Source organism: Mytilus californianus, unplaced genomic scaffold, assembly GCF_021869535.1.
Source record: "Mytilus californianus isolate M0D057914Y unplaced genomic scaffold, xbMytCali1.0.p SCAF_11, whole genome shotgun sequence".
Lineage (NCBI taxonomy): Eukaryota > Metazoa > Mollusca > Bivalvia > Mytilida > Mytilidae > Mytilus > Mytilus californianus.
The window spans coordinates 51,160,099-51,171,143 of record NW_026262593.1 but is presented as its reverse complement, the minus strand read 5'-3'; the positions used below and the strand labels follow the sequence as shown (position 1 = coordinate 51,171,143).

General features: G+C 34.0%; 1 protein-coding gene across 1 annotated transcript; it reads left to right on the top strand.

The window, feature by feature from the left end:
• Positions 1–1,358: 1,358 nt before the first annotated feature.
• On the top strand, positions 1,359–10,442 carry LOC127719235 (uncharacterized). The gene is made up of 4 exons (XM_052225251.1): positions 1,359–1,421; positions 8,247–8,500; positions 8,711–8,948; positions 10,137–10,442. Exons 1-4 carry the CDS (start codon positions 1,359–1,361, stop codon positions 10,440–10,442), a joined length of 861 nt encoding a protein of 286 aa, XP_052081211.1.
• The last annotated feature ends 603 nt before the right edge of the window (positions 10,443–11,045 follow it).

The window sequence follows — 11,045 nt, the reverse complement described above, 5'->3', positions numbered from 1 at the left end:
CAACAATGAGCAAACCCAATACACCATAGTCAGCTATAAAAGGCCCCGAAATGACAAATGTAAAACAATTCAAACGAGAAAACCAACGGCCTAATAAATTCATGTACAAAAAAATTAACGAAAAAAATATGTAACGCATCAACAAACGACAACCACTGAATTACAGGCTCCTGACTTGGGACAGGTACATACATACAGAATGTGGCGAGGTTAAACATGTTAGCGGGATCCAAACCCTCCCCCTAACCTGGGAAAGTGGCGTAACAGTACAACATAGGAACGAACTATAAAATTCAGTTGAAAAAGGCTCAACTCATCAGGTGGATAAATAGAAATACATATAACAAAAACACAGAGTGGACGTGGCCGGGTACTTGTATATCCCAACAACAAAAAGACACTATCCATGTTTGCTGCATGACCCTGTATATGTTTTTGACATTTCTAGTAACAGGAACTGCTACCCATTTTTTCCTAGTTTGTGTAGTCTTCGGTGAATAAAATATGGAACACCACTGGTACCTTATTGGAATTGCATTATAGGAATAATTGTTCTTTTGTAACATTCTTGACCAACGGCAGCACTTGCATTCTCTACAGTGTGGAGGTGTAAAAATGATTTTGTCTATTATACATACATGCATTGTTTACAAATTCCTGGAAGCACGAACTAGAAAGATACGTTGATATTCAAACATTTCAATTAGTTGATTAAGAACTTTTAAATGGTCACTCAATGTTGTCCTGTAATGTTTTGGGGTTCAGACTTGATGCACAATCACCACATGGCAATTGTTTATTAACTTTTTCTACATTTACACATGATCACCTTAAAGGCCCTTTTTAATTGAATGCTGTAAGTTACAACTGGGACCAATAAAAGCATTCCCTCACTGATCCAAAATTCTATCTTAAACTGCCAAGGGTGGAGAGGAGGGGACTTGATCACATCCCTTAGCTAGAAAAGAGGACATATTATATATTTAAAATTTTTAGTTTGTTTTTATGAATATTGGTGTATTATTTTAGTTAAGTTCATGCTTTTGATACATCTTTATGTTTTAGACAGAGAAAATAATTATGTGGTGCTTTACTTTTTTTTCAGATAAAAAGAAAACTCAACAAAGAAACAGAAACATAGTACATTCTTATGTGTACTATTACTAGAGAACTGTAGGAAGAGACAAACTAAGAAATTTCTTAGAACAACTTTTGATTTTTGACCTTATTTTTTTTGTGGATATTGTATTGCAATGCATTTATCTGTTGTAGACTTAGTATTTGTGTTCAATTAATTGATCATATTTCATCTTGAAGTGACTTTACATAGTCCCATTACGACTGTTATTATCGGAGAAATGAATGGCTGTGTTGTACAATGTGCAAAACCAGCTAATAGTATTGTGATGTTAAGCATTCTGGTTAGTGGTTGTAGTGCATAAGGTAACAATTAGTACCTATTTTGTTTTCAACCCTCTATGTTAAAAAAAAGTCCAACAAATATGTAAGCCTCAAATCTATGGCCAGCCTCAAATCTGTTTTCCATATTGTACTGTGTCCTAGACGTCACAAATCTATGTCCTGTCCTTTTACAAAAAGTCATGCACTGTTGGTGTCGGAATTAGCAAAAAATCTTGTAGGAAATATTTGGGAACATGGAGTAGAGAGGAAGTTAAAAATAGATATGCTTGAAAAATTTCTTTGACCAAATTTTAGTCTGGGAGTAGGGGGATAGGAATCGGGGACGCATGTTCACCCCGTCTACATCGGGCTTTTCAGCTTACCGCACATTAAAAAAGTGCAAATAACTAATACTTTATATTTACCCCTCTTTATTGCCTCTCCCTTCTGAAATATTAGGTCAGTTACAATTATTTGGTGTTTTGCATTATTGTTTTATGTAAGATGTATGTGCTAGCCATTAATAATTAAGTGAATTTACTTCAGCGTTCAAGTCTAACATGAGTTCTCAGAAACCTAGTATCATGTAATACTTGTTTGAAATGTACTGCATTTTTTCTAAATTTCTTTAAAAGGGATATGTATCAACAATTTAAAATGACTTCCTTTTTTTTATAAATGTAGAGGAATACAATTATCTGTGGGAAAAAACTTCAACTAAATAAAAATTTATTCCAAGAAATGATGGAGCCTTTATAGGAAACGAAATGACATTTGTTTTTACAAAATAAAGTTATTTTTTCCACATGGCTGTAAATGCACTTAGAAGAAATTTCTTCCAATCAGTATCACTGACAAAAATTTAGTAGAACAAAATAAAATGATTGTTTTTCTTACGGGTGTAAATGCACTTGGAAGAAATTCCTTCCAAGCAGTGGTAGAGCCTTTATACAGAATGAAATGAACTTTTTCTTTCTGCTGTAAAAGTTCTTGGAAGAAATTTCTTCCAAGATTGAGTCGTTGAAATGAAGTGACTTATTTGTGTTATAATATAAATACCAAATGTAAGTATATTATTTTTTTCCATTATATGAAAAAATATATGAATTAATTAAGTTGTATAACAGATTATAATAATGTATTGGCAATTTTACTTTTGCTAAATTCAATTGAAATTTCTGCAGTGGAAAGAAAAACTACCTCTTTCAAAATCTTTAAAGAAATTTCTTACTGTTGTAAACGTAACTGGAAGAAATTTCTTCCAAGAAGGAATATTAAATAAGTGAACTATCTGTGTTGAACAAATGGAAAATAATTTGTAAATATATTACATGTTTCTATATTTGTTGGAAGAAATTTTGAATGATTTAATATTATTTGGAAGAAATTTCTTCCAACTTGAGAGAGGATAGAAAATGAAGTGAATAGGTTGAGTTTATTAACTATATTTGTATACTTTATTGGAAATGAAATACATTTTCTAACTTGTTGGAAGAAATTTCTTCCAAGGAGACAGGAATTTTTTATGAACAAAATGTAGTGTAAATCCCTTCGAGAGAGGTGCTGTATTTATACCACATGTCTAGTTAGACTGTCTGCATGTTAAGCATTTTTGAAATAAAAACTATAAAATGTGTACAGAAACATCAAAGATGATGATATCATGGCAAAGCTTGGACTTTTTCACCATATTTTATTTTCCATTCCGTTATGTCATTACAATTTTGAAGCTCCTGGTTCTCACCGAAAAGGGTAGGGTTTGTGATATACACAGTGACAAACGACAACCACTGAAAGAAAAGATTCTGACTTTGGACAGGGACGTACAGAATGTAACGGAGTACATATGTGTTTGCTGGAACAAATCCGATCCTCTTACCTAAGTCAGTTGTGTACACTGTACAACGTCAATTAAAAAGCGCCAACTCTTCAGATCATGATATAAACAATACACAAATATTAAACAAAACAAAAAAAACCCCGGATCTACGGATATAAAAGAGGGGCGAAAGATACCAAAGGAACGTTCAATCTCAAAAGTAAAAAAATAAACTGACAAAGCCATGGCTAAAAAAGAAACAGACAAACAGACAAAAAACAGTACACAAAACACAACATAGAAAACTAAAGACTGAGAAACACGAACCCCAACAAAAACTGGGGATGATCTCAGGTGCTACGGAAGGGTAAGCAGATCAGAAACTTCTCAGCTTTGTTCATCTGTTATAGATAATGATCAGGTTGTTAGAGTAACTCTCTCACAAAAACAAATCCAAGTTGATGGCGAAATAAATTTGTCCCATGAACAAATTGACCAACTTATAGAGCCAATGCCACTAGTAGAAAATGTGGATCCAATACTGTCAGCGTCTCCAATAATGGAGAAGAACCTCTCGTTAGGCCTAAGTCATGCATACTGCCAAACATAAGTTGATGGATAATGTGCTTTAACCACTCGAGAACATACCATTTCTATTGCGTTCAATGTAAATTAAAATTTCAATTTCAAAGTGAAAAGGTATCATAAGAAACTCAATATAGCATTAATATCAAACTAAGAAAGGAGATATATGTAATTACCAATGAGATATGTAAAAACTATCCACCGAGACAAAAAAAAACAAACGTCGTATCAGCAAATATATCGACGTACGACCTTCAACAATGACCCAACCCCTGCCCACTCCTACCATATAGTAAGTTATAAAAGGTCCCGACGTGACATAATGCTTATCACACCAACAGTCTAGTGTAAGTTATAACAATATGACAGTATGCTTAGCAACCACTTGGGTTTTCGAAAATGAGTTTTTACCCAAAGACTTGAATTTACAGGTCTCAGAATCGGTGATCACAAAACTAAGGAGAAATTTAATGTCAAATTAGAGTTTTGATCCCGATTCCATGGTTCATTGTACAGTGAAAATGATAGTGCGAGTTGGATATCAGTTAACTGTGGACACATTTTCTGTTTTATTATTGCCGGTCTGCCGACGTTTAAAAATATATTGATTATTTTCCTTAAGTCGCCATGCCTAATGACTTCCACTTATAAGCCTCCGAACAGCTCCATCCTTACAAGATTCGTTTATTCAATTACCGGAATTTGGAAAGCTCGCTGTAATTGTATACCCTCTTTTTAAGATCTATACTACTCAAAAAATTGTTTGCAACACCTCCATTTAAAAAAGTGGAGGTTAAAGTTTCTTAAAAATTGACCAAATCTGTCCAAATTTCAACCCTAATGTTTTTAATGGTGTCTGAATCGAATAAGCTAGAAAAGAAAAAAAATGTCAGACGAAAGGGAGGGGCTCAAAAATGCCCCTCCCGATTCTTTTCATTTTTTTTTCTCCAACCAAAATTCAATTTACCTTCAAAAGTTTTTCAAAAAATGTCAACTTCAACCAATAAAGACTAAATGTTGTTATCTTCACCCACATTTAAGCAATACCGTTTCTAAAAAATGGATAAATTTGTGAACTCCAATTTTGAACCGTCTCAACAAAAATTGTCCTCAGCAAAATCGATCATAGTTTACAAATGCAAAAATGATTTCCTTTGAAAGAGGTTTTCATAAACAATCTTTTGAAATAGTTTTGAAAAGTAAATGAAGACATTTTCCACATATTTTTCAATGCCGCATATGTGTTGATAAACTTTGTTTGTGTAATATACATGTATTTCTAGCAATGTCGTGATGGTTCGATAATCTGGTCATCAGACACACTTTTTTCAGCGAAGCTAACATATAAGGCTAATGCTGGTTTAAATTTTCATTAAAAATTCATTCACATTATCGACAGGCAATCATAATCAGGTTGGAACATATGCATGGAGAAGGGGGTACTATAGTAAGCATAAAGGTCACTTTGATCTAGTTTGATCCATGTCTTCTCTTTGATTTTGCAAAAAAACTTTTCTGAAACGACATATCCTATTTGAACAGTTCTTTCAATATTTTTGCTGGACCATCATCTTTGAATACCCTATATTCAATATATGCTAGAACATATATTGAGAGAAAGTACTGATCGACAATGACAAGTTAATGAATAAATCGAAGTAAATTTTAATAGGATTTGCATTCAATATTTTTTCTGTTTACTGCTTTAGTATAGTCTATACATTTAGAGTATTATCCGCCGTTTTTAGTCAACGTCCTCGTAGTGTTCTCGTCGCCAACATTCTTTTCGTCAAGATTACAACAACTCTTCCTAAAACATTCAACAGAATTTGATCAAGCTCTCACAATATATCTATTTGATAAGAAAGTACTGTTATGCATCAGATATATAGTTATTCAATACAATGAATGTGCATGCCCCGCCAACATTATGTTTTTCTGTTCGTGCGTCCGTTCATCCGCCCGTTTGTCCGTTCCGAATTTAGGTTTTCAATATATATGATCAAGATTTTTGAAAGGAAATAATTGTTCATGTTTCTATATCATACTAAAACGTTAGATTTTTTTTTCGAAGCATGAATGTATTTTCTGCCTGCATGTGTCGGAGGAGGGGGAGCTTTTTTCTCAGAACAAACATTTTTTATCAATTATAGCATACAGGAACAAATTGTCAAATATTTTCGACTCCTTTTGTCAGAAACGAAGTATCTTTTTCACCTTCCTTCTGAAACAATTTTTTTCTCATGAATTTCAGAATAAAACTTTTTTTTCTTCATAATAATCCCCCACAACATAAATAGTCCATAAGTGCCTGAGATAATTAGGGTTAATGGAAATTCATTTTGTCGGAATTTTCGAAGAGTGATATAAAATATCACAGATTTAGAAGTAACCAACGCCCTTTACTTTTAAAAAAATTCAATTACACATCGTTTTAGCTGATCATGTCCGTTTTATTGTTTACAAAGAGATGACCGGATGGAAATCTTTGCTTGTACTAATTATCACACACAATTTACATTATTTTACTGACAAATGATAAATTTAGACTGAAACGTTGCCAATGTGCACAGCATTTGGTTTCTTTATTATAAAATTCCAAGGTCACTATCAAGATTAACATACAAGTAATTAAATAACTGACTTTGGTAGATAAAATTTTAATCATAAGAATACCCTGCTACAATGAATTCGTAAAGCAACTTAGTTTTGGGGAAAAGGCTCTTCGGACTTTCAAACGAAACTGTTTTAATTCACCCTTTTCCTTCCCGTTTGTTTATATATTACATCAAATATTATATAAAATATTCTTATTCTTATATTAGACTTAATTTTTGCACTTTTAAATTTGAAACTGAAAGGACTTGATCTCAAGGGGGAGGGCACTTATGAATGAATGAATGCATGGTTTATTATAGTGCAACCTGCATATATACATTAGACACATATTAGTACAATACTACATTAATATTACAGCCAGGCAGATAGGCTTACGATGCACTGACAAATTAAAACTAAAATTATTGAAAAAATAGATAACAAATAGTTTTGGACGAATGTCTAAGTTATAAGAAAATTCAACAGTTAAAGAAAAATAGTTAGAGAATTTCTCTTCGGATACGATCACAGTCCAAGATAAAGTTCGCTATACATTTGTTGTCGCATACACTTATGTATAGGGATAGGGATGAATAGGTCTTTCAAGTCTTCAGGCTCCGTCACAACTATGACCCTGTTTCTCTGGAGCTCTTACAACCTTGCCGACAACAACTGCAACTATCTCAATGTAGAGATTTTGTACATATGGTTTTACAGAAGCTTCTGTGATCAACCGAATCCTAGCCAAAACAGTCAGTCGTTTTTATACTTGAACTGTCCTAATTATAAATAAGAAGATGTGGTATGAGTTCCAATTAGACAACTCTCCATCCAAGTCACAATGCATAAAAAAGTTAACAATTATAGATCAAAGTACGGCCTTCAACACGGAGCATTATCTAACACCGAACAGCAAGCTATAAAGGGCCCCAAAATGACCAGTGTAACACAATTCAAACAGGAAATCAGTGAACTAAAAGTCTGTTGATCTGATACGAATAAACCGAATTAATCTTATTTTATAGTAATATGCGTTGTAAACCGTATGTATCGATCAATCTTCCTATATCTACATACTGAAGCTCATGTAAAACATAAAATAATTAAAAAATAATTTCCTGAGGTTAAGCCGAGATTGAATACTGACATCTGTGCAAACTTCATCATATTCATACTCCATCAAACACTCATATTATTTCATAATTGAAGGATGGCTAAAATATAGAAATAAAGAAGTTGCATCATACAATGACACAAATATCCACCAGAGACCAAAAGATGGTGATTCAAGCAAACATGTTTGATAGACGATCGATCTTCAACAATGAGCAAAATCCATGCAATGTAGTAAAATGCGAAACAATTCAAACGATCGAAGAGCACCAACTGCCTAGATATGTTATAACAACATTTTCCATTACTCATAATTAATCCTGAATTCTTAATCAAGATAATTTACAAGAAATATTATTGTAATTAAAGTCAGAAACTACAACGGTTTTAATGAAATTGTGTATTACTAATACTAAAAATCTTAAAAATCCTGATAATTAATTTTTTTCAAAATATTATAATTGTAATTTTAGGATGTAATTTTGACAATAATTGGTCCGTCAGAAGCTATAGAAAATGCTAAACGTTTGTTGAAATACAAACTGGATGAGACTGAGGTAAGAAGAATAATTAAATATTTGAATTACATAATGTTAGTTTCATTATACACTTCATCAGCGGAAGATATTAGGAAGGGGTAGAAGCTTAATAATTTTGGAATTAATAGATCAAAGGTTCAAAGAAGCTGTTACTAAACTTGGAAAATTTTGAGTTTTCTTTGTTGGATTAGGATAGATATAGAATCGAAGAGAAGGATGGAAATAATACAGAAGAGAAGGATGGATACAGTACAGCAGAAAACGATGGATATAGTGCTGAAGAGAATGATGGATATAGTACAGTAGAGCAGGATGGGTATATTACTCAAGAGAATGATGGATACAGTACCGTAGAGAAGGATGGATATAGAACTGAAGAGAAGGACGATATAAAACTGAAGAGAAGGATGGGTAAAGTACAGAAGAGAATGATGGATATAGAACAGTAGAGAAGGATGGATATAATACAGTAGAGCAGGATGGGTAAATTACTGAAGAGAATGATGGATACAGTACCGTAGAGAAGGATGGATATATAACTGAAGAAAAGGACGATATAGAACTGAAGAGAAGGATGGGTATAGTACAGTAGAAAATGATTGATACAGTACCGTAGAGAAGGGCAGATATAGAACTGAAGAGAAGGACGATATAGAACTGAAGAGAATGATGGGTATAGAACTGAAGAGAAGGATGGGTATAGTACAGAAGAGAATGATGGATATAGTACAGTAGAGAAGGATGGATATAGTACAGTAGAGCAGGATGGGCATATTACTGAAGAGAATGATGGATACTGTACCGTAGAGAAGGATGGATATAGAACTGGAGAGAAGGACGATATAGAACTGAAGAGAAGGATGGGTATAGTACAGAAGAGAATGATGGATATAGTACAGTAGAGAAGGATGGATATAGTACAGTAGAGCAGGATGAGTATATTACTGAAGAGAATGATGGATACAGTACCGTAGAGAAGGATGGATATATAACTGAAGAAAAGGACGATATAGAACTGAAGAGAAGGATGGGTATACTGTGGATTCATTATTATTCGTTGGATACCAATTTTCGTGGTTTTCTTGGGTACAGGCGAACCACGAATTCCAATGTTCAACGAATTACAAATTGTCTATTAGGTTGTATGCAGAATTTGGTAAAACCACGAAATCACATATCCACGAAAAGGCATGTTTTCCGCAATCCACGAAAATTGGTACTCACGAAAATAAATGAATCCACAGTAGTACAGTAAAAAATGATGGATACAGTACCGTAGAGAAGGGCAGATATAGAACTGAAGAGAAGGACGATATAGAACTGAAGAGAAGGACGACATAGAACTGAAGAGAAGGACGATATAGAACTGAAGAGAAGGACGATATAGAACTGAAGAAAAGGATGGGTATAGTACAGTAAAGAATAATGGATACAGTACCGTAGAGAAGGATGGATACAGTACCTTAGAGAAGGGCGGATATAGAACTGAAGAGAAGGACAATATAGAACTGAAGAGAAGGATGGTATAGTACAGTAGAGAATGATGGATATAGTACAGTAGATAATGATGGATATAGTACAGTAGAGCAGGATGGGTATATTACTGAAGAGAATGATGGATACAGTACCGTAGAGAAGGGCGGATATAGAACTGAAGAGAAGGACGATATAGAACTGAAGAGAAGGATGGGTATAGTACAGTAGAGAATGATGGATACAGTACCGTAGAGAAGGGCGGATATAGAACTGAAGAGAAGGACGATATAGAACTGAAGAAAAGGATGGGTATAGTACAGTAAAGAATAATGGATACAGTACCGTAGAGAAGGATGGATACAGTACCTTAGAGAAGGGCGGATATAGAACTGAAGAGAAGGACGATATAGAACTGAAGAGAAGGATGGGTATAGTACAGTATAGAATGATGGATACAGTACCGTAGAGACGGATGGATATAGAACTGAAGAGAAGGACGATATTAGGAAGGGGTAGAAGCTTAATGATTTTGGAATTAATAGATCAAAGGTTCAAGTAAGCTGTTACTAAACTTGGAAAATTTTGAGTTTTCTTTGTTGGATTAGGATAGATATAGAATCGAAGAGAAGGATGGAAATAATACAGAAGAGAAGGATGGATATAGTACAGCAGAAAACGATGGATATAGTGCTAAAGAGAATGATGGATATAGTACAGTAGAGCAGGATGGGTATATTACTGAAGAGAATGATGGATACAGTACCGTAGAGAAGGGCGGATATAGAACTGAAGAGAAGGATGGGTATAGTACAGTAGAAAATGATGGATATAGTATCGTAGAGAAGGGCGGATATAGAACGGAAGAGAAGGACGATATAGAACTGAAGAGAAGGATGGGTATAGTACAGTAGAGAATGATGGATACAGTACCGTAGAGAAGGATTGATATAAAACTGAAAAGAAGGAAGATATAGAACTGAAGAGAAGGATGGGTATAGTACAGTAGAGAATGATGGATATAGTACAGTAGAGAATGATGGATACAGTACCGTAGAGAAAGGCGGATATAGAACTGAAGAGAAGGACGATATAGAACTGAAGAGAAGGATGGGTATAGTACAGTAGAGAATGATGGACACAGTACCGTAGAGAAGAATGGATATAGAAATGAAGAGAAGGACGATATAGAACTGAAAGAAGGATGGGTATAGTACAGTAGAGAATGATGGATACAGTACCGTAGAAAAGGATGGATATAGAACTGAAGAGAAGGACGATATAAAACTGAAGAGAAGGATGGGTATAGTACAGTAGAGAATGATGGATATAGTACCGTAAAAAGGATGGATATAGAACTGAAGAGAAGGACGATATAGAACTGAAGAGAAGGATGGGTATAGTACAGTAGAGAATGATGGATATAGTACAGTAGAGAATGATGGATATAGAACTGAAGAGAAGGACGATATAGAACGGAAGAGAAGGATGGGTATAGTACAGTAGAGAATGATGGA

Excerpts from the sequence above, each read along its gene's own strand:
- LOC127719235 (XM_052225251.1), top strand. The coding sequence starts at position 1,359 with ATGAATGGCTGTGTTGTACAATGTGCAAAACCAGCTAATAGTATTGTG. Across the intron at positions 1,422-8,246 it reads TTGTGATGTTAAGCATTCTG|GATAGATATAGAATCGAAGA; the intron begins GTTAGTGGTTGT and ends TTGTTGGATTAG. Across the intron at positions 8,501-8,710 it reads AGAATGATGGATATAGAACA|AACTGAAGAGAATGATGGGT; the intron begins GTAGAGAAGGAT and ends AGGACGATATAG.